This window comes from Lepus europaeus, chromosome 11 (assembly GCF_033115175.1).
Source record: "Lepus europaeus isolate LE1 chromosome 11, mLepTim1.pri, whole genome shotgun sequence".
NCBI classification, from domain to species: Eukaryota; Metazoa; Chordata; class Mammalia; order Lagomorpha; family Leporidae; genus Lepus; species Lepus europaeus.
Window position 1 is genome coordinate 110,253,271 of NC_084837.1, and position 23,155 is coordinate 110,276,425.

Consider the following 23,155-nt stretch of genomic DNA (forward strand, 5'->3'; position numbering starts at 1 on the left):
GCGTATCACGCTGCCCCATTCATCTATGCCGGTATTCAGAATTCTTCTCTGAATATTGGGCAAGAGCCCGCACAGGCTGATTAACATGGGGAAGTAATTAATAGCACACGGTGATATCGCATGGCACCCCAAATTTCGATATCACCTGCACCCATGTGGGAACCTAAATGAGACTCCTGACTCCTGGCTTTGGCCTGGCCTAGCCCCAGCTGTTGTGACCATTTGGGGAGTGAACCAATGGATGCAAGATCTCTCCCTCTAACTCTGCCCTTCAAATAAGTAGATAAACCTTTAAAATAAATAGATAAACCCCCACCATAGACACAAATTACATTGTGATGCGATTTTTTAAAAGGCACGATGCACAAAATGTCAAAATTGTAAATGAAGACAGGATAGATTTTCCTGAGTTCCCCCTTCACCTCGGGCCGCTGTGTGGCTGACCCTGGGCCCCTCGGCCCTCTGGTCCACAAAGCGCAAAAAGCCCCCGGTTCCGGAAAAGGAACAGCTGGGCTCCAGGCCACAGCCGGGTTCCCAGAGCTGGCTAGGTGTGGTCAGCGTCTTGGTTTATTTGTGTGCATGTTTGGTGGATGAGTTTTTGCCCCTCCCTACTCTATGAAGGAGCTTCGGAAGTTCCAGCCCCTAAGGCAGAGTTCGCACCTGCTCCAGGGGTGGCCTTTGGGGTCCACAGGAAAATGGGGTCCCCCAGAGGCTCATGCTCGCACCCTGTGCTTAAAACGCTGGGTCTCTTCCCGGTGGCGGCCCCTGGCGGGCTGCCCGCCTACCAAGGAGGTGGTGGTGCCGGTGGGAGGGGGAGTGCGGCCCTGGCTCACTCCAAGCGCTCATTAGCTCATTGCATTCCCCGTGCATGCGCAGCCCGGGGCCTGACCTCAGGTGAGATCACTCAGGTGCCGCCCAGGCCAGCCCACGCGCACTCCCGGCTCTGCACCTGACAGCTGAGCAGCACCCAGAAGCCATCCAATCCAACTGCCACCTCCAACTCCCCGGAACCAGAAGCCCAGCGGTCACCCTGGCCATCACCCCTAACAGGAGCTCCGTTCTCCAGCCGCACGGAGCCACCTGCCTTGGGAAAGGGACCACCTGGCTCCGGCCCGGGTCTGCCGCCTGCCGCCATGCCGTCGACCTCCAAAAACCCCGAGCAAAGGAACCTGCGTGCTCACCTGGCCCCCAGAACAGACAGGGAACAAACAGGTGCCGCATTGCATCTCTGAGCAGGTGGCAACTGGTTACGGAAGCAACAGACAACCAGCAGAGGCGCCTGCCACGCCCAGACATGGATGACAACGCCAGCACGGGGGAGCGCCATCAGCTGCCACGCGGCAGGTTAGGGCTGCAGGCCTGGCCCAAGGTTACAGAGCTCCGGTCAGAGCCAGGCCCACCTGTCTAAAAGCCAGCACAGTCTCCCCACCTCCCTGCCTCTCCCAGTCCTCCACTGGGAGCTCCATCCTCATCCTTCCTTTTCTTTCCTTCCAAATCCCACCTTCTTCAAGGGGCCTTTCCTCCAGGAAGCCTCTCCTGATTCCCCCCCCCCCCAAAGGCTTCACTGGTACCTAATGTAAACCTCATGTCACAGACCTGCGCCACTCCCTCCCACGAGATTCCACACGGGCTGTGGCCGCGTGACTCAGCTGGTGTCTCCACTACTCCTAGCCCCACACCTGACCCAGGGGAGGTGCTCAGGGGTCAGGGCTGTTTCAAAACAGAGCCACAAGGGCTGGCGTTGTGGCCCAGCCTGTTAGTCCACTACCTGTGACCCCGGCATCCCATGTGGCTGCTCCATGTCTGAGCCAGCTCCCTGCTGATGCGCCTGGGAAAGCAGTGGAAGATGGCCCAAGTGCTTGGACCTCTGCACTCACATGGGAGACCCAGAAGAGACTCCTGGCTCCTGGCTTTGGATGGACCCAGCTCTGGCCATTGAGGTCATTTGGGGAGTGAACCATCAGATGGAAGATGGCGCTCTCACTCTCTCTCTCTCTCTGTCTCCCTTTGGAATAAAACAAATATTTTCTTAAAGCTGGGTCGGAAGTGGAGCAGCTGGGACTCAAACGGATTCTCCTACAGGGTGCTGGTGTCACAGGTGGAGGCTGAACCTGCTGTGCCACAGCGCTGGCTCCACTTTCAAATGCTTTAGCTCATGTTCTAGCAAGTTCATCCCCATGCAAACGAGAGACTGATGACCCGAATTCTGTTTACTACAGAGGCACATGGACTGTGAGATGACCTCCGTCCGTTAACAGGGTCTCTCCAAACCGTACATCTTAAAATCCAAACTGTACATCTTAAAATCATTCATTGTGTGTTGTGTGAATTTCACTTCCAGTTTAAAAAAAGAAGGAGCTGGTGCCATGGCACAGTGGGTTAAGCTGCCACTTGCAGCGCCAGCATATGGTGCCGGTTTGAGTCCCGGATGGTCCATTACCAATCCAGCTCCCTGCTAATGCACCTGGGAAAGCAGCAGAGGCTAGCCCAAGTCCTTGGGCCCCTGCGTCCATGGGGGAGACCCAGAAGAAGCTCCTGGCTCCTGGCTTCAGTCTGGCCCAGCCCTGGCCGTTGCAACCATTTGGGGCATGAACCAGAGGATGGAAGGCCTCTCTCTCTCTCTAACTCTGACTTTCACAATAAATTAAACCAATCATTTGAAAAAAGAAAGAGGGACAGACAGGTCAGGGAGAGCTTCACGGAGGAGGTGTCTCACACCGATCCTCGAAGGAATAGAAACCCAGGGTTTCTGTAGGAGAGAGGGTGAGGGGCAAGGAGGTCCCGCTAGCGGCAGAGGCGGAGCAGGGGCTGGGGGCGCCGAGTGCACACAGTGAGGCCGGGAGGGGCCCCAGCAGCTGTCACCACAGGGTGCAGTGGTGAAATCCTGCAGCTCCCATCTCGCCCAGCCGGATCGCGCCCAGATCCACGCCAGCCTTATCAGCCTTATCGCAGCGCGAGCACTGGTGCCTGTTTACTGTGCAATCACGGCCCACGTGCACAGTGACTCATGACCCACAAACAGTCAGGGCTCCCGCCTCACTGCCAGGGAGGGGCGTCTGGGGCTGCGGGTGGGTCCTCCCAGTCTCCTCCTCCTCCCCCTCCTCCTCCCCCCACCCGCTTCCACTTCCTCCTCCTCCTTCTCCTCCTCCTCCCCCCACCCACTTCCACCTCCCCTTCCTCCTCCCTGCAATTCCCCCTCCCCTCCCCTACTCCCCCCTCCTCCCCCCTCCTTCTTCCATCTCCCCTTCCTTCCTCTCCCCTCCTCCTCCTCCTCTCCCTCCCCCCTCCTCCTCCCCTTCCTCTCCCCCTCCCCCCCCCCCCCCCCTCCTCTGGCTCCCTGTGGCCACTGCCAGCCCCTCCTGCCTGCCGTGGCTGCTCTGAGCCCCTCTTCCTCAGGGTGTGAGCCCAGCGCCTCCATTCCCTACAATGCCACAGCCCGGGATGGCCAGGCTGGGAGCAGACAACACTGGCCGGGCACCAGGAGGGAAGCAGGGAGCAATTTTCAGAGTGTTTAACACCAGTGAGGCACAGGCACTCACCACTCATGGCCAAACAAGTGCAAACGGGCAGAAAATGGGTCATCTTGGCAGGAAACCCCCAGAATCCCGCAGGAGCGAGCACTGCACGTGGCCCACATCAGTAATTCGGGGATCCTGCGCGGGGGACATTCAACTGGGGTGGAATTTGGGGGGGGGGGGGGCGTCTGTGTCCAGGACAGGAAGCAGATGCACGCACGGATGAGAAGGCCGTGGTCTTGGGCACGCCAGGCAGGACAGCGCGACATTGCAGAGGGTCTCAGGTGCCTGGCAAAGCGGCGAGATGCAGGAGAGCCGCAAGGAGGCTGCGGAGGGAGCAGCTGGAGCCAGACTTGTTCTGGGCTCTACACCCCGCCTCCCGGGGTTGCAAGAGGGAGGATACGTCACGGGGGTGCAGGGGGCTGGACACATGTCCCAGCACTGCTACCGCATCGCAGGAGCAGGCTGAGGGCAGGTGGGGGCAGGGGTAAGGCACCCCACGCAGGTGGCCCCAAGCCCAGCAATCAACAGAAATCCTATCGTCATGCAGTAACTTTTGTGAAAATCAACAAGTAAGGTGAGAAAGGGCGGGAGTGGGTGCAGCGGTGAAGTACACCACGTGGGACCCACATCCCGTAGAGGAGAGCCAGGGTTCAAGACCTGGCTCCGACCCGGGACGGCGGGGCGGGCAGAGAGCCGCAGATGTGCCCTAAGATGGTGTGGGTGATGATGGGAGAAGAGTCGGCAGGGGGCATTCTGCATCCCGAGGTCGATTACAGAATCCAAGAGCTCTGGTTCATTGAGGGCGGGGCGGGGTGGGGAATTCGAAGCCTGGGAGTTTAGGGGGCAGCCCCTGGGGCTCACCCTCACGGGGGCTTCGATGCACAACTCTGGATTCAGTTCGCTGGGATTTCCCATTCCCCTTATTGGCTGCTCACAAGTTATCGAAGTGCCTCAGCTACTTCACCTGTACAATGGGCATAAGAGGTTAGCAAAGCTCACTCGTGGGAGCCATCGGGGCAGGGTTCCACATATGCCTGCAGGAGGTGATGGCTCCCACCAGGAGGAGAGTCCCGCTCTGCCTCCGTGTGCACCAGACCCTTGGAGCACGCCCCGCCCTCCATCGCCAAAGGCACCTGCCAGCCCGAGTGTTGCAGCTGCGGTACCAGCTTCCTGTTGCTGCATCACCATCACCACAAACACACAGGCGTGGAACAACAGGCGAATCCCACCACGGCCTGCGGGTCAGAAGTCCCTGGAGCCCAGGAGGTCAGCCGGGCCCCACTCCCTTCTGCTTCCAAGCTCGCTGGGTTGATTGGTAGAATTCAGTTCCCCACGGGTGTAGGGCTAAGGTTGCAGACACCTTCCCAGGGCACCCAGCCTCTACTTACCACCCACATTCCTTGACTTCTGGCCCCTTGGAAGCCACCCCAGGTGGGTGGAGTCCTCGAAATGCAAACCACTCTGCCTCACCTCCTCCCTCAGCCTCCTCCCTCTGACCTCACCTTCAGCCTCCTCCCTCTGATGTGCGCTCCCCCCTCCTCTGCCCTTAGGGGGTGTGGGGATTCCTCAGCACCCCTGGGATAGCCTCAGAGAATCCTGTTACGGAGCCAGCTGCAAGGTCCCTTCCCAGCAACACTGATTTGGGTTTCACTGGGTAACTTGGGAATTCAGGCTCCCAGCCCCACCCCAGCCAAGGCTCCCCCCCCAGCATGGGTCCCCAGCCTCTCCTCTGGGGAGGCCACAGGGAATTGGAGGTGCAGAGAAGAAACCCCTGTGGGATGGGATGGCAGGGGCTAGAGGGACAGGGGCCCAGGTCAGCCAGCACAAGACACAGCTTCAGAAAAGTTCACAGAAAATGGAATCCAAGCCCATTTATTTGGGTACAAAATGTTAAACTCCATCCTGGGGTCATTGCAAGGCCCCCAGCAGGTGAGGGCTGGAGGACACTGGCCCGGGCGGTGTCTGGTGCTTGGCCTATCACAGATTCGCCGCGGAGCTAGGCAGCCTCCATGTTCCCATCTGTGAAATGGAGTGAGCGTCCCTGCCCCCAGTCAGAGGATTTAAATATGGCTGCCAGTAGAACTCCTGGCCCTGACCACATCTAAAAGTGCTACAGACATGAGCAGGCTTCAGAAAGTGCATGGAAAATGTGTTATGAAAAAGCTATGCATACATCTCAAAACTCGCAGGCTGGTGTTGTGGCGCAGTGAGTGGAGCCGCAGCTTGCAATGCCGGCATCCCCATAACAGAGCACACGTTCGAGTCCCGGCTGCTCCACTTCCCATCCAGCTCCCTGCTAATGCGCCTGGGAAAGCAGCAGAAGATGGTCCACGTGCTTGGGCCCCTGCACCCATGTGGGAGACCCAGATGGAGCTCCCGGCTCCTGGCTTCAGCCGTTGCAGCCATTTGAGGAGTGAACCAGTGAATGGAAGACCTCTCTCCCTCTGTCTCTCCTTCTCTGTGTGTATCACTCTGCCTTTCAAATAGATAAAATAAATCTTTTTTAAAAAGACAAAAGAAAAATTATTCCAAAATGTTTTGTGCCCTGCACGGGGCAGGTGCGAGGCAGGCCACTCAGCAGGTGGCTGGGACGACAGAGGGGTGGGGCATCCCAGCAGGACACCTGCAGAGGGCCTGCATCCAATCCGGACTTACTTCCCAAAGAGTATACACTTCTGAGACTTTTGCTTCGAAGTGCAGAGGGGACAGCCACACTCAGAGAGGCATCGCGTCACAGGGAGACTCGGAGACTGACGGGGAGCGGCTTTATCTGACAATGCGGACGCCGCTGGACTTCTGCCAAGGTCCCCTCCCAATAAGCTCATCTTAAATTGAAAGTGTCATTAAGTCAAAGATGCACTTAAGCCACCTTAAACAGATTACATTTAATCCACCTTAAATGCCCTCACTTACAATGGATGCCTACCTACCGTTGGACACAACCACGGGTCGCAAAGCCTGCTGCACACGGTCAGGCCACACGCTGCTCGGCCTAGAAACAGGTCACTTTCCAGCGCTCACTCCAGAACACCCCAGCTGGAGCCTGGTGAATCGGGGGCCAACTACCCAGGCCCGAATATATGTGGAGGTCGAGGGTGTCACCACCCCTGGGCTCCTGAAATGCTGGTTTCTGAGCCCCACCCAAGCCACCAGGCGAGGACTCCAGGGTGCCCGAGCTCAGATCCTGACCCTAATCCCACCTGGCTTCCGAAGCCACAGGACAGACAGAGCACCCGGAATGTCACCATCTGGCCCCTGGGGCCGAGAGAACGGCTCTGCAGGGTGGTGATGGTGCTTGGTCCACAGCGGGCTGCGGCCCCCTGTCCTGGCGTCCCAGAGCAAACCCACACGGCGATCCTTCTGCTGGAGTTACACACCCAGGCCTTTCCGTCATCTTCCCCTTTGCTTCTCAGGTTTGCAAACTAGACAGTGGCTCTGCTGTGGCTTCCTGGACAGGAGGGCCGATATGTGCGTGTGCGTATCGGGGCGCAGTGCGCGACAGCGCGGCAGCAGCCTGGGTTCTCCTGCTCCAAGGACATTCCCAGGCTAGAGGCCAGCCAGGGGGCCGTGGCTAACAGCGCAGGCAGCTGAGCCCGGACAGGCCGCGCCCTCCCCCGCGCCACCCCCGGGCCGTCGGGGCAGGGCCGCCGGCAGCCCCGCCCCGCGTCCCGCCCCCCGCCCTGGGGCCGCCGGGGACCGCGGGTCCCCAGCCAGTGCCCTCGGCGCGCCGCCGCGATGTGGGCCGCGCTGTCGCTGCTCTGCGCCGGGGCCTGGCTGCTGGGGGCCCCGGCCGCTGACGCCTTCTCGGCGAGCAATTTAGGTACGCGGGCTCGGGGCGCGGCGGGCACCGGCTCCGCACTCCGGGATCTCACGCGGACCTGCGGGGGCAGGGGAGCTGGGCAGAGGGGACCTCCTCCCCGGGCAAGGCCCCCCCCTCCCTGGGCGGCCAGGGCACGGAGCTGTGCGCGCGTCGAGGTCCGGGAGCGGTGGTCTCCGGGGCGGGGGTCGGGAGGCTTCTCGGGGGCTCGCGTCTCGCACGAAGGGAGAGGCAGGTGGGCTGGGGGCCCACGGGGTCCACGGGGGACCGGGATCTCACTTGCGCGGCGGCGCGAGAGTCCGGAACACCCGAGAACCCCCCAGCCGGCACTGGGACGCAGGGACTTAGAGCTGTTCCTGCCTGGGGCGAGCAGGAACTTCCCGGCCGGCAGCTTCCTGGATCCCCGCGGTGCACGGGAGTGACTTCCCGTGGAGCAGCGCCACGGAGGACACGCAGACCCGCGGCAGTTCCAGCCCCAGCACTGCCCTCGCTGGCTGCGACTGGGCCAGGGCCTCGCAGCCCTCAGCCTGGCTGCCTCCCGGCTGCCCGGCTGCCCTGAGCTAACACGACCCGGTGCCCGTGCTCCTCCTTGGGAACAGAGAAGAGGGAGAACAGCCCGCGGGGAGACAGACCACGGAGGCTGAACCTTGGCGGGTCAGGTCATTTGCAAAGGAAACCCCCAGCCTTGCAACCCCTGGAGGAGCCGGCCACAGACAACCCTGCTGCCCCAAGTCCCTGCAGGTGGCCTACACAGGGGGGTGCCCTCGCTCCACCGCAGGTCCCTCCCAGTCTCTATAAAAGGGCAGAGAGTAAAAGTCTCAGGCTTTGTGGCTGCTGTCCCGGTGAGAAGCAGCGACAGATAGAATGTAATGGATGCCTGTGAGTTTGCTCTGATGACTCGAGGACACTGAACCTTGAAATTCAAATGATTGCCGGCTGCTCCAAAAGAGTGTATTTTTTTTTCCAACCATTTAAAAGTGTGAAAAACCATTCTGGGGGTGGCTTCCTGCTCCACCCCACACTCCACGACATAGCTCCCCTGGGGTGCCCCAGGCTTTGAACAGTCACCACTGGCTAGGAAGGTGTCTCCTGGGGATCAGTGCTTGGCTCTCTGTCTTTGCACCTGCTGACCTCCAAGGAGAAGGACCTGGGCCACTTGTCCCAACCCCATCCTGCCTCAGTCCTGCTCCCGCCTTAATGTCCACAGCAAGTCTTTGCCCCAGATTTGGAGGCCGGGAAAACGCTCACAGCTTTGTTTCTGGGACAGGAGGGGGATATCAGTGCTGTAGACCACCGATTTTAAATATATATTTATTTATTTGAAAGGCAGAGTGATAGAGGGGGAGAAACAGAGATGGAGAGAGGTGATCTTCCACCTGCTGGTTCACACCCCAAATGGCAGCAAAAGCCAGGGCTGGGCCAGGCCAAAGGAGCCTGGAGCTCCATCCTGGACTCCCACGTGGGTGCAGGGTTCCAAGCACTCGGGCCTTTGTCCACTGCCTTCCCAGGTGCATTAGCAGGGGGTTGGACTAGAAGCAGAGCAGCCGGGACTGGAACCCGTGCTCTGATACAGGATGCAGGCGGCCCCCGTAGCGGCGATCTTCAGCCTGGATGTGTGGTTCCTCCGGGCACAGGAAGACACTCTAAGGGGTGCAGGCACAGATCATGTTCAGGGAATCCATTTCCAGACCCTTCGCTGCCAAGGTGCCTCTTGGCTAAGACTGGGAGCGAGTGCCTGGGGCAGGGGCCTCTCCCTCCCCTTCACCTTGAATCTGAAAGCCCTGGGGTCAGCAGCAACCAAACTGTGAGGACAGTAAAGGGGGAGAGGCTGTCCCAGGGCAGAAGGTGATGGGGTTTCACACCTGATGCTCAGTGCTGGGGACAGGGTGTAGGCAGTGGGGCTCGGAGAATGCCCCCGGAGCACGCTGGGACACTGCAGTCCCACGTCAGAGGCCCTGGCTGTGATGTCCGGCCCCAGCGTCCTGCTGATGCGCGCCCTGGGAGGCAGCAGAGACAGCCCCCATGGTTTGGCTCCCACCATCCACGCGGGAGACCCGGGTTGAGCTTCTAGCTACCAGCTTTGGCCAGGCTCATCAGCAATGGCCACGTGGGCATTTGGGGAGTGAACCGGCAGATGGGAACCTCTCTCTCATAAGGAATAAAACATCTAACAGTGCCCTGTCTTCCATTTCCAGTTGCTTTTTTTGAGCACGATTTCCTTTGACTTAGGAAAAGCAAAAATAGGACAAGAGTTAATACTGGGCCGGCGCCACGGCTCAATAGGCTAATCCTCCACCTGCGGCGCCAGAACACCGGGTTCTAGTCCCAGTTGGGGCACCGGATTCTGTCCTGGTTGCTCCTCTTCCTGTCCAGCTCTCTGCTATGGCCCGGGAAGGCAGTGGAGGATGGCCCAAGTGCTTGGGCCCTGCACCCGCATGGGAGACCAGGAGAAGCACCTGGCTCCTGGCTTCGGATCGGCGCAGCACGCCAGCCGCAACGGCCATTGGAGGGTGAACCAACGGCAAAAAGGAAGACCTTTCTCTCTGTCTGTCTCTCTCAACGTCCACTCTGCCTGTCAAAAAAAAAAAAAAGAGCTAATGCTGAACCCTGTGTCAGTCAAACGGTACTCACTCAGCAGCATATACTCCTTAAATCCTGTTATCATAACGACACAGCGTGTCTGATAAAATTTTTACTGCTTATGTTTAACAGTGGCTTTTCCTAAGGTGCATCTGAAATGTTAAGACGTGGGGTCATAGCAAGTCAAGTGACGTGAATTTCTATTGTTGTTGTTGTAGGAGATGATACCAAGATTGTCCCCTAGGATAAAAGTTTGTGAGCTGAGGAGATAAGCTTTCCAGGAGAAAAAGTTTTTACCCAGGGGAAAAAAAAACACCCTGTGTCAAATATCTGGCTCTTGGGGCAGGTGTTGTGGTGTGGCAGGTACTGCTTGGGACATCCACACCCTATAACAAAGCGCCGGTTCCATTCCAACCCACCTCGTCTGCTTCTGATCCAGCTTCCCGCTACTGTGCCCTAGGAGGCAGCAGAGGGTGGCCCAAGTGCTTGGGCCCCTGCCCTCCACAAGGAGGCCCCATCTGGAGGCCCAGCCCTGGTACACTTTCAGGCATTTATTGACTAAATAGTAGACTAAATACTAATAGTCTTCTTCAAAGTGTAGAATTAAAAAGTGGTTTATTTTTGGTGCAAAAACGTTTGAAATCTATGCATGTAAGGGGGTTGTCAAAGAGTTTGTGGACGTGCTTATTATTTAAGGTGACGCATGCATGCCGGATGTTTTTGCACCAAAATAAACTTAGATTTCAATTCTATTTTTCAAAGACTTTTTGAAGTCCCCTCGTATATGGTTTTGGGGGTACCAGAGCAGGAAGAATTTGCATTCCTTTTTTTTTTTAAGATTTATTTATTGACTTTAGAGGCAAAGCTACAGACAGAGAGAGGTCTTCCATCTACTGGTTCACTCTCCATATGGGCACAATGGCTGGAGCTGTGCCGATCCAAAGCCAAGAACTTTTTCTGGGTCTCCTATGGGGATGCAGGGGTCCAAGCACTTGGCCATATGCCACTGCTTTCCTAGGCCATCAGCAAGGAGCTGGATTGGAAGTGGAGCAGCCGGGACTCGAACCAGCGCCCATATGGAATGCTGGCGCCACAGGCGGATACTTAAACTGCTACGCCACAGCGCGGGCCCCTGCACTCCCTTTTGTATTCTGCCTTACTTAACGTCATTTTCGGTTTGTTACACTTTCTCAAGCCCTCTGGCTGTGCTCCCATCATCACCACGGAGCACGTGGGTCTGATTCTTTTTTCCTTTTTATTACAGAGAAGTTTCACTTTAAGTCATGGATGTCTCAGGTCAGTGCCCAACTTCTTCTTTCTGTAGCTTTTCACTTCACAAAACTTCCTGTTACCAAACTGTACCAGACCGGGGCAAAGCGGAGGGGTTTTCCAGCCTGGTCCCCCTGGGTCCATGCAGACTTAAGGCTGACCGTGCACTGGAGAAGACGCAGTTACATGGTTACGTGATGTCCTTCCCAGCGGCGGCCCCCAGGCGTGCACCTGGCTGCCCGCCTTCCTTGTTATTTCCCCGTGTTGCCCCCAGAGCCCGCCATGAACTGGCCACCAAGGGAACTACAGAAAATTGTGCCGGCCACAGGGCCCTGGGGCGACCTGCACTTGGCACTTGTCTCCTTCACGGTGGAGACCTAGCACGGATCTGGGCTGGGACTCGGAGCACAAGGACAAGCCCCGTCCTTTCTCCTGGGAACAGGAGGGTCCCTGGAGCGCTGGTTGCTCCGCTTCCCAGCCAGCTCGCTGCTCCCGCACCTGGGAAAGCAGCGGAAGATGGCCCAAGCGCTTGTGGGAGACCAGGATGGAGTTCCTGGCTCCTGGCTTTGGCCTGGCCCAGCCCTGACTGTTGCAACCATTGAGGAAGTGACCCAGCAGTTGGAAGATTCTCTCTCTCTCTCTCCTCCTCCCTCTTTCTCTCTGCAACTCCACCCTTCAAATTAAATAAATAAATCTTTACGGAACAAAGGCAGGAAGGTCTCCCTCTGGCGTCTGCGTGACGCTGGCTCCGGGTCCTGTTTCAGCACCAGAAGAAGTATAGCGTGGAAGAGTACCCGCACAGGCTGCAGACCTTCGTCCGCAACTGGAGGAAGATCGAAGCCCACAACAATGGCAACCACACCTTCCAACGTACGGGCTGGGGGAAGAGAGGGGCCCTGGGGAGAGGGAAGCAGCTCCCACCTGCAGGAAGTCAGTCATGACCCACGCAGATTAAAGGCCCCCTCGGGGGCTTCTGGGAGGAGGGAGCGGCAGCCCAGGCTCTCCCACCCACCCCTGTACCAGCTGGAGGCAGTAAGGAGGGCTTTGCAATCTGGTCCCGCTCGGGCCATCCAGACTTCCGGCTGACCGCGCTCTGGACAAGACACAGCCCCGTGGCCTCCTTCCCAGCATGCACTGGCTGCCAGCCTACCCAGCCTCAGCATTTATGTCCCCCTTTTGTGTCGCTGCGAACTGGTGACAAAGTCACCTGCAGAACACGGGGGCTGCGCTTTTGAAAAGTGGTCCCTTTCGCCATAAACGCGTCCCGGCGCCAGCCACGGGGTCGTGGGGTGATCGCCCCACCAGGGCTCCGGGCACTGGTCGCCGACATTCAGGCGGCTGTGGGGGCTCCTCCTGGCCACGGGTCACTTTGTAGCTTCTGCACCTTGGACCCTGACTCCTGTCTGCTGAGACACGGTGGATTCAGGACAGCACTGCCACCCCTCTGGGTGGCTGTGAAATTTCCAGAGGCCACAGCAGCCCCCCAGGGTGTCCACACACACAAAGGGGTCCGCCACAAGTCCTTGAAGAGGGTTTGTGATCGAGGCGTGGATCTCAAAACTCGCCTTTTGGCTGCATTTTCCGTGAACTTTGGGAAGTCCCCTCATGACATCTGAGGACTCGGAAATGCGCTGGCTGAGTGATAAGATGGGCTACAAGCAGGAGCCGGGAGGGTACCTGGGTCGGACACTCACTTCTGCCCTTGGGGGCGCCGAGGTGGGCTCCAGTGGGGCAGACGCGCTCGCCTTGCCTGCTACTATGAGGACTGAGGGGGACGTTGGGAAAGGTACCAGACAGGTGCACGGCTTCCTGACCTGGCTGGCACCAGACTCACACACTGGGTGTCTGAAGAACCTAGGGGCCCTGCCCACCCCCCCCAGGCCAGGTGCATCAGCATCTGCTTGGGGGCGGGGGGCGAGGGGGTGCCACCCAGACACCTGCTCTGTTGAGAAGTCCCCGGGCAGCCCTGCAGCACGGCCCCCGCTGGCCTCCGGCTCCTGAGCCATGGTCGGCTTCAGAATGTAAAGGAACCAAGTTGCAGCAGCCATAAGTAGGGTGCGGGTGCAGGGTGGGAGGGCGGCTTTTTCCTTCTTTATTCGTGACGTGTTACACGCCTCTGGTTTTATTCCGTTTCCCTCTCTCCATCAGTGGGGCTGAACCAATTTTCAGATATGAGCTTCGCTGAAATAAAGCGCAAGTATCTATGGACAGAGCCACAGGTAAGCGTGATTGACAGCTCCCAGACCTGCAGCCTCTGGGCTCTGTTTGCTGTCAGTCCTGGCTCAGAGCCCTGGCAACACGGACCCCTAACTTGGGGTTACCAGAGAAAAATACAGATGGCCAGAGGCTGGCCTTGGGCACAGGGGTCAGGACATCCACACTGGGGGCCAGTATGGTGACGCAGCGGGCTAAGCTGCCTCCCTCAATGGGCAATAATTCAAGTCCTAGCTGCTCCACTTCACAGCCAGCTAATGCTAACCACCTGGGGAGTGACCCAGCCAATGGAGGATCTGTGTCTCCCTCTCCCCCTGTAACTCTGCCTTGCAAATAAATAAATAAACCTTAAAAAAGCAACAACCCAAAAAAAAGGATACCCACCCACCTCCCACATCAGAGTGCCTGGGTTCAAATCCCAGCTCTGTTCTCGGCTGCAAGCTCCTTGCTAATGCACACCTGGGCGGAAGCTGGTGGAAGATGGCTCAAGTGCTCAGGGCCCTGCCGCCCACGTGGGAGACCTGGGTTGGGTTCCCAGCTCCTGGGTGTACGGGGAACAAACTCAGACGGGAGCTGTCCCCGTCTCTGTCTCTCAAAATAAACTCAGAGATACAGATGCCCCGTTAAAATTGCAGTTCAGTGAACAGATGGTTTTTAGTGTACGCGTGTCCTAAATATGGCCCAGCGTTTACCTGTCAGTGCGAGTGAACCGGGTGGACTTCCAGTGTGCTGAGCCCGGGTCCCCCATGCTAGCCACGCCCAGGATCTCCCACACTGTCTCTGGATGGTCCCACCAGCTCCAGTCTCTCCCATTCTCTTGATGTTTCTGGTTTAATTATGTCGGTCTCCCCTCCTGAACCTACTGTGTTTGGTCGGTCCAGAACTGCTCCGCCACCAAAAGCAACTACCTTCGGGGAACCGGGCCCTACCCCAGCTCTGTGGACTGGCGCAAAAAAGGAAATTTCGTCTCGCCGGTGAAAAACCAGGTACGTGTCACAATCCGCGTTCTGCCCCCGAAAATCACCACTGTGTTCTCAGAGCAGAGCGCCCTGCTCCAGGGCTCGCGTCATGGCTCCAGCTCCCATCCTGCACGTGCTTCCGGGAGCCGCTCCCAAGGATGCAGAAGTCCCGCCGACTGGGCCCACATGTTCTCCTACCCCAGCCCCGCCCACAGGTGACCCACAGTGGGCGTGGCTGCCCACGGCAGAAGGTCCCGTCTTTTTGATTCTGAGAAATAGGGCCTTCCGGTTTCCTTCCCCGAAATGCTTGGCTTTCTCTCGCGAAGTCTCCCGTGGCTCAGCTTCAAGTCCTCCGAGGCGGGCCTTGTTCCTGGAGCCTGCAGAGGCGGCCAGAACAAAACTCCGGCCCAGCAGGAAGTGGACAGAGCAGGGCCTGATTCCAGCCCCGCCACCACCCGGTGGCAGCTGTTGGAGCCTCTGCCGATCCCTGGGGCAATCGCAAAAGCCCAAGCCATAACCACAGGGGAGGAACACAGATGGGAATCTGTGAGGGGCCCTGGGGGGCGACACACAGCCCCAAGCAGTACTCAAGTGGCACAGGGGGCTCGCCAGACCCCCAGGGTGAGTGAGTGGCTGAGGGGACCCAGCAGGGGCTCCAGGCCCCGGGCAGGATGGGCAGTGGGGTCTTTAAGAGGCTGGGGTCGGGACGCCACGGCGCCAGTCGGGCCTGCTGCTCCCGCTCCTCCTAAGCCTCTGTCACCTGCTCTGTGATGTGGGGAGGAGGTCACCGGCCACTCAGTGAGGTTCCAAGTGGGCAGACCCAGAACCGGGCCCTGTGGACCAGGAGGGGGGAAGGAGGGCAGAGAGAGGGGCCGCCTTGCGGTCCCAGTGCCTGACTGGCCCTGTGCCCCTGCGGCCTCCCCAGGGAGCCTGCGGCAGCTGCTGGACTTTCTCCACCACGGGGGCCCTGGAGTCGGCCGTCGCCATCGCCAGCGGGAAGATGCTGTCTTTGGTAAGGCGTCTGCCCAGGCCTGGGCCCTCGGTTCCCCTCGGGGCTCTGACCGGTGACACTCTACCCAGAAAGGGAGTGGGGTTTATGGAGGGGACTGCGGAAGGGGGCATCCCTGGGGGTGGAGCTGCTGGAGGAGGGGCCGGGGGTCAGCCCCCGGGTGGGGAGGGTGGGACCTGACCCCAAGAGTGAGATGGGACAGCCCTCAGGGATCATCCCATCCCCCACACCTGGGTGGGGAGGAGAGCAAGGACCGGGGGCGGAGTCTCTGGCTGGGCCGTCCCCTCCCTGGGCACCCACTGCCACGGGACAGCACTGTCCACACACACTGAGTGCACGCATGCAGCTACAGGCCAGGCACTGGGACCCAGCAGCGCCGCCTCGTGCCATGCTCATCCCAGCAGGTGCCCGCCGCCCGTAGGGCTGATGTTAGGGTCCCTGCCCATGGCGGCAGGGATGGGGGGGCTCATCGCTGGGCAGGGATGGGGGCCGACCAGCTTTGTGTCTGTCCCACCAGGCAGAGCAGCAGCTGGTGGACTGCGCCCAGAACTTCAACAACCACGGATGCGAAGGGTACGTCCTGACCAGGAGGCGCCCCGAGCCTTTCTCGTATCCCACTGATCGCTGCCCCAGATGCCGCCCCCGTGTTGCCTAAGAAAAGATCGTCTCACATGGCCAGGGTCTCCCAGATGGGACCGGGCAGAGCTGGGATCTGGGCCAGGCCTGTCTGGTTCCCAAGTCCACCCCACGGGCGCTGAGGCCTCCAGACAAGTGACCAGAGAAAGTAATAGAAGGAGAAATCCATCATTCCACATCCCCACAACGAGGGGTCTCGTCGGCCACGCTCTGTGAGATGCAGCCCCTGGGAGCGACTGTGGCACCAACACAGCCACGTGTCCACGACTCCATTGGGCCAGCTTCCCTGGCCCAGTATGCGAGGGAAGCTGGCTCCCTGGGGTTCCCGGAGGGCAAACAGCCTGGCCTCCGCTCCAGCTGCCTGCTGGGCATCGGTCTCCCGGGCCCCAGCCCCAGTGCCTTCCTCACTCTTGCCCGCTCTGGCATCCTGGGAAAATCTTACTCACACACCTCCTGCTCCGGGCAGCAGCCACGACCAGGGCCCGAGCCCAGGGATGCAGGGGTGAGTGGCGGCCTGCTGAGGGCCCCACCATGTCAGCCGCCCCTCGCTTTTGGTGTCTCCTATGCTGGGAGCCTGACGCCTGGGCATGCTGTACCCCACACACCAGGGAGCCAGCGCTCAGCAGAGCACCGGCAGCTGCCTTCCAGCCGGGTCAGGCAGAAGTGTGTCGGATGCTGACCCCTGCTATGGAGAAATAAAAGTCAGGATGGGTGAGGACGGCCGGGGCGGCTGCTGGGGTTTGGTTTCCTCCAGGAGGCAGTGTGATGTAGGAAAAGACCCAGTGTGGATACCAAATCTGACTGTGGCGAGATCTTCGATGCACTGCCTCACTCCCTAGATGCCCACGGCAGCGGAGGCTGGGCCAGGTCTGAGCCAGGAGCCCAGAATCCCATCGGCGTCTCCCATGTGGATGACAGGGACCTCAGCGCTTGAGCTGTCACCTGCTGCCTCCCAGGGTGCACGTTGGCAGGGGGCTGGGTCAGAAGCCGCGCTGGATGGTCGGCGCCGTGGCTCAACAGGCTAATCCTCTGCCTTGCGGCGCCGGCACACCGGGTTCTAGTCCCAGTTGGGGCGCCGGATTCTGTCCCGGTTGCCCCTCTTCCAGGCCAGCTCTCTGCTATGGCCCGGGAAGGCAGTGGAGGATGGCCCAAGTCCTTGGGCCCTGCACCCGCATGGGAGACCAGGAGAAGCACCTGGCTCCTGGCTTCGGATCAGCGCGGTGTGCCGGCCGCAGCGGCCATTGGAGGGTGAACCAATGGCAAAAAGGAAAACCTTTCTGTCTCTCTCTCTCTCTCACTATCCACTCTGCCTGTCAAAAAAAAAAAAAAAAAAGAAGAAGCCGTGCTGGGACTTGAACCCAGGAACTCAGAGGTGGGATGTGCCCGCCCCACACAGCGCCTTAACCCCTGTGTGCCTGTGTCTGCTTCTTGCAGGGGTCTCCCCAGCCAGGCCTTCGAGTACATCCTGTACAACAAAGGCATCATGGGTGAAGACAGCTACCCCTACAGGGCCATGGTAATCCCCGGGCTCCCCGGCTCCACGCGGCCCTCCCCGCTTCTTCTGGCCTCTCCCCTGACTGTCATGTCCCACACTGCCTCTGGATGAGCAGGGCCTCCCACTCGTCTCAGCCCAGCCTGGCCACAGCCACGCCCCTCTTCTTGCCCCCAAACCCATGGTTCCCTCGGCGAGGCATGGCCCCAGCCTCCTGCAGCCCCTGGTGGTCCAGTCCCAGAGCTCTGGCCCTCACAGCCCTCTGCCTCCCTTCATCCAAGACCCCCAAGGGTGGCCTCTCTTCCCACCTCTGCCCACAGGCCTGCCCCCACGCCTTCCCACTGCTTGCCCTGAAGCCCCCAAGTGTTTTCCCCCTCAACACCCCACTGTGCAGGTCCAGCCACCAGCTGCTTCTGAAACACCCGGCCCTGCCTCTCCTGGGGGCCTCCCCTTGTGGCCAGCCCCGCCTCTGCCGGGGGGGGGGGGGGGTCAGTGCTGCTCCCCTCCCCCACCAGACACGCACCCCTGCCGGAGCCAGGACAGTGCCGTGGGCTCGCTGAGGACAAGGGGGCTTCTAACTTTCTGAAGCGACCCCAGAGCCAGACCCTGGCGTGGGGAGGCCAAGCGCCCCTAACCTGTGTCCCCCGCCCCTCTGCCGCCCGCACAGGAGGGGCGCTGCAAGTTCCAGCCCCAGAAGGCCATCGCGTTCGTCAAGGACGTGGCCAACATCACGCTGGTGAGTTCCGGCCCCTTCTCTCGCTGGGCGCCTTGCCCCCATAGCAGCTCACGGTCACCGGCTCTCTGTGGCCGTGATGGCTCCGTGCTGGAGATGGGAGGGAGCGCGGCACAGGCGCGCAGACGCCGTGGCCCCCAGCTCCAGGTGCTTCTGTCTTAGGAGCAGGTGCACGGACGACGTATGCATGGGTGTGCATGTGTGTGTGCGCATGCGTGGCGTCCGCTCGGCATGCGTGTGCGTGTGTGTGTGCGCGTGCATCGTCTTCTCCGGGGTTTGCAGGCTGCACTTGTGTGTGGCATCCGCACGGGTGTGTGTGCAGATACTCCGTATCCCCAAGCTGCTCCAAGAGCCGCATGCAGGGCCAGGTGTGAGCGTGGGAGGCGTGCCGGAATCATCCCGTGGGTGTGTGCGGGGGAGAGGCACGCAGGGTCTGTAGGTGTGGGAGCCACTGCCATCTGACGCGGTTGCCTGCGCGGCTCCTGATGTGGGGAACCCGTGGGTGCTCCCTCGGCCGCTCCCACACTCCATCCCCTGTAGCCTCAAAGTGCCCTGTGAGGTCCCAGCCCGCTGCCCGAGGCCACGGGGCTGGGAGGCAGGTGGGGGCAGCCTCATTCCAGAACCAGGGCTCATGGCCTAGACAGCACCCAGCCACACCCTGGGACAGGGGACGGCATGGCTTCCCTTCTGGGGACAGCAGGTTTGTCTAGACACGCCCTCTCGGGCTGGATCCCACAGAGAGCAAGCTGCCCGGAGCTCCAAGGGACCCCTGATGCCTGGTCCCCAGGACGACGTCACGACGTCGCTGGTGACACCTGCAGCGTCCCGGAGGGCAGACCAGGGTTCAGCCCTTGGCAGGGCCCAGCGCTGGCTGTGGAAGCAGTGGCACCTTCAGGGCACTGCACCTGGGGGCTGCCTTGTGCCAGGTCTGCCCCGACCTGTCTCACCAGGCTCTGCCCAGGGCGGCAGCTGTGTTCTTATTTATCTATTTGAGAGGCAGACAGACAGACAGAGGAAGACTGCCTGCCCAGTGGTTCCCTCCCCAAATGCTCACAACAGCCCAGGGCTGGGCCAGGCCAAAGGCAGGGGCCGGGAATGCGCTCCAGGTCCCCCAGGTGGGTGGCAGGAACCCGGTCACCTGCGCCATCACTGCCCCCCGCCAGGATCTGCAGAGGCAGGAAGCTGGAGCCAGGAGCCAGGTATCAAAGCCAGCCAGGTGCTTCGCCGCGGGACGCAGGTGTCTTAACCTGTAGGCCACACGCCCGCACCAGGGAGAAGCTTCGAGACTCCCTGGGGGTTCCAACTGCTGCTCTCCCTGGTCTCTGCCGCTGGATTCTGAGACTGCCCTGGCGCCCTCCCAGTTGCCTGCTCCCCAGGGAGGAAAGGGGGGAGGAGGGACTGCAGGCCCCCAGCCCTGCAGGCGCCCAAGGGTGGACCCTCGCACCGGTGCTCGACCGGCTTCGGCTGTGAGGAGGGGCCTCGGGGTCCCTTCCTTCCCCCTGGCCATCTGCGTTGCTCGGGGTGGGGAAGGGACGGAGGCCACATGTGTCAGTGTCTGGGCCTTTCTGTCCGCAGAATGACGAGGAGGCCATAGTGGAGGCCGTGGCGCTCTACAACCCCGTGAGCTTCGCCTTCGAGGTGACCGAAGACTTCATGCGGTACAGGAAGGGCATCTACACCAGGTGAGCGGAGCCGGGACCGCCCGCGGGCTCTGCCGGCCTTCCATACATTTGTTTATTAGAGAGTGAGAGAAAGAGCTGCCACCTGCTCATTCATTGCCCAGGGGCTGGCTGGGCCACTGGGGCCAGCGCTCCCCTCCCCCGTCTCCGCCCCAGCCCACCTGCTCTCTCCTCCAGCTGCCCCCCTCCCACCGGCCTGGGCTTGTCTTTGAACCAGTGCCCCCCAGAGCCCCAGCAATGCCCTGGAGCCACCCCTGGCCACGCCGGATCTCCCCGTTGACCCCGGTCTTAGCTCTGTTGGCGGGACCCTCACCATGTGGCCCTCTCACTGCCACCCAGCTCCCCTCCCCTCACCCACCCCTTCTACCCGGCAGCCCGCACCCAGCCCCCACAAAGCTGTGCCGTTCTTGGGTGTCCCTGGCTCGCACTGGGTTGGAGCCCCCTCCTCAGGGCGCTGGTCTGCTTCCTGCGGTCACAGCCCCCAGTCCGTTGTCCGGATGCCGCCTCTCTGCCCAGCTGCTCCCTGCTGGGCAGGGCTGGGCACGCACCCGCAGCTGACCCCAGGCACCACCATCGCACTCGGTCATCTTGAATTTCCTGGAAATTCTTCGTGGCAGCAAACTGCCGATCATAAACTGGAAACCCACATTTTCGCCTTAAATACAAGGAGTGAGCATTGAGCCCGGCAGTTAAGGCACCCGCAGCCCACATGGGGTGAGCCCAGCTCTAGCGCCTCACTCCAGCTTCCTGCTGCTGCGCCCTCTGGGAGGCGCTGCTCAAGCACTTCCGTCCCTGGCGCCATGTGGGAGACCCGGATGAAGTTCCCAGGTCTTTAGCCCAACCCAGCTGATGCCAGCATTCTGGAAGTAAACCAGTGAAAGGGAGCTCTCCGTCTCTCAATTTAAAAAAATAATAATCAGTGTATGGGATTAAAAGATAAATTTTTTGGTGCAAAAAGATTTTTGAAAACCACACATACGCATCCATGCAATAGGTTCATGGAAGATGCTTATTATAAAAAACAGTGCCTGGATTTCAAACTTCTTGTGCTAAAATAAACATCTTCTTTTGAAAGGCAGATAGAGAAACTGAGACAAAAAGATCTTCCATCCGTTAGTTCACTCCCCAAATGCCCACGACAGCTGGGACAGGGCCAAGCTAAAGTCAGGAGCAGGAAACACAATCTAGAACCTTCCGTGTGGTGGCAGGGGCCCACGCAGGTGAGCCACCATCTGCTGCCTCCCATGGTGCGTGACAGCAGGAAGCCGGGTCGGAAGCAGAGGAGCCAGGACTTGAACCTGGGCACCGTGGCGTGGGATGCAGGCACCCAGGCAGCACTGTAACCAGTGCACGAAGCAACCCACCCCTAAATTTCTTTTAATTCCGTTTTCCCATAGACTTTTTGAGGTTCCCTCTTAGAAATCAGTTTTTAAAATAAGTCGATGGCAACAGAGCAATGATGTGTTCAGTTCTGTCCCGACGATGGCGCCTGCAGCAGGTGCATGGGAAGACACCCCCCCCCCCCCCGTGCTGGGACAGAGTGACCAGAACGCGCGGGCTGTGGGGTCCCAGGGGACAGAGGCGGTAGATGAGTGACAGCGAGGGACTCGTGGCTCTGATGCTGCAGCCGTGGACAGACGTGATGGGGTCACCAGCCCTTTCTGTCTGTCTCCCAGCACTTCCTGTCACAAAACCCCAGATAAAGTCAACCACGCGGTCCTGGCTGTCGGGTACGGAGAAGAGAACGGGGTCCCCTACTGGATCGTGAAAAACTCCTGGGGTTCCCACTGGGGAATGAACGGGTAAGCAGCTTCCAGCGTCCGGGAGGGCTGTGTGCAAGAAACCAGGACAACAAAGTCATCCCCGAGCCTTGGAGCCCCTCAGGGTGGTGGCTGTGAATGTGTCTGCCCTGCCATGGCTCTGGCCCTCCTCTGAAAGGTCACGACCCCGGCGTCCCGGTGCTGATTGGCGCAGGCTGTGCTGGGGGGGAGGAGGTACGTTATGATTTAGTGCACGTGGACGGAAAGACACCAAATTCACAAAGTCAGGGCAGGAGTGTCTCGGTGGAGAAGCCAGCCCACGGCCACTGTGTCATGACCAAATCCAAAAGGCTGAGCCCCTGGAATTAGTGTCCGGCGGGCGGCAGAACTTTCCAGAAGGGTCCTCCGGGAGGGAGTGGCCAGGCAGGCCTCAGCCCGCTCTCTGCGCAGGTACTTCTACATAGAGCGCGGGAAGAACATGTGTGGCCTGGCCGCCTGCGCCTCCTACCCCATCCCCCTGGTGTGAGCGGCGGAGACCTGGCCCCAGAGGAGGCTGAGGGAGGGTCCCTCGGCCCGAGAGGATCACGAGGAAGAATTCCACGCCTCCACGGGAGACCGTCACCCACGCCAGCCATGGGCCTGCGACCACGCCCGGCCCACGTGCACGGGAGAAGATTCTGGAGTTCTGTGTTCTTTATGCAATAAACATTCAGTGCCTTCCTCCCTGGGCTAGGCCTGTCCCGGGGGCGGGGTGGGGGTGCCGGTGGGGTACCCAGGACGAAGGGAGGTTTAATCTGAGGTGCTGTTTGCCTCCAGCCTGAGCGTGGGCAGGGAGGAGGAAGCAGGCTGAGCTCTCGCAGGGCCAGGAGTCGATCCACCAGGGCGTCCTGCACACCCGGTCATCTCCACGTGGCCGCCCCAGCCGGGCACTGCGGCCCTGCCCCACCCCTCCTGCACCACCCCTCCCTTCGGTCATCACACCATCCTCCTGGCCCTTTTTTTTTTTTTTTTTTTTTTTAAGATTTATTTATTTGAAAGTCAGAGTTACAGAGAGAGAGAGAGAGAGGTCTTCCATCCGCTGGTTCACTCCCCAAATGGCTGCAACAGCCAGAGCTGGGCCAAGCTGAAGCCAGGCCACACTAGGCTTATCAAAACGTCTGTTTTATACTGTTTTTATGAGACTGATTTATTTGTTTGAAAGGCAGAGTGACAGAGTGAGCATCCATCTACCGGTCCACTCCCCCAAGGTCCTCAACAGCTGGGGCTGGGTCAAGCCAAAGCCGGAGCCCGGAACTCCCTCCTGGGCTCCCCTGTGGGTGTCGGGAAGCCAGTACCTGGGCCGTCACCTGCTGCCGCTCAAGTGCATTGGCAGGAAGCTGGATCAGAAGTGGGGTGGCCAGGAGGGCGAGGCTCTCCAGGATGCGATCCGGGCATCCCAAGCAGTGGCTTACCACACTGTACCCACAATACACCGCTTTGGGGTGATAAG

The 23,155-nt window shown here is 60.0% G+C and overlaps 1 protein-coding gene across 1 annotated transcript; it reads left to right on the forward strand.

Annotated features, from left to right (window-relative positions):
- The first annotated feature begins 7,223 nt into the window (after positions 1-7,223).
- On the forward strand, positions 7,224-22,386 carry CTSH (cathepsin H). Its single transcript, XM_062206359.1, has 12 exons — positions 7,224-7,338; positions 11,180-11,211; positions 11,949-12,054; positions 13,333-13,403; positions 14,280-14,384; positions 15,283-15,369; positions 15,884-15,939; positions 17,437-17,518; positions 18,162-18,230; positions 19,803-19,909; positions 21,583-21,708; positions 22,117-22,386. The coding sequence occupies exons 1-12, from the start codon at positions 7,254-7,256 to the stop codon at positions 22,190-22,192; spliced, it is 1,002 nt and encodes a 333-aa protein (XP_062062343.1). The 5' UTR covers positions 7,224-7,253; the 3' UTR covers positions 22,193-22,386.
- The last annotated feature ends 769 nt before the right edge of the window (positions 22,387-23,155 follow it).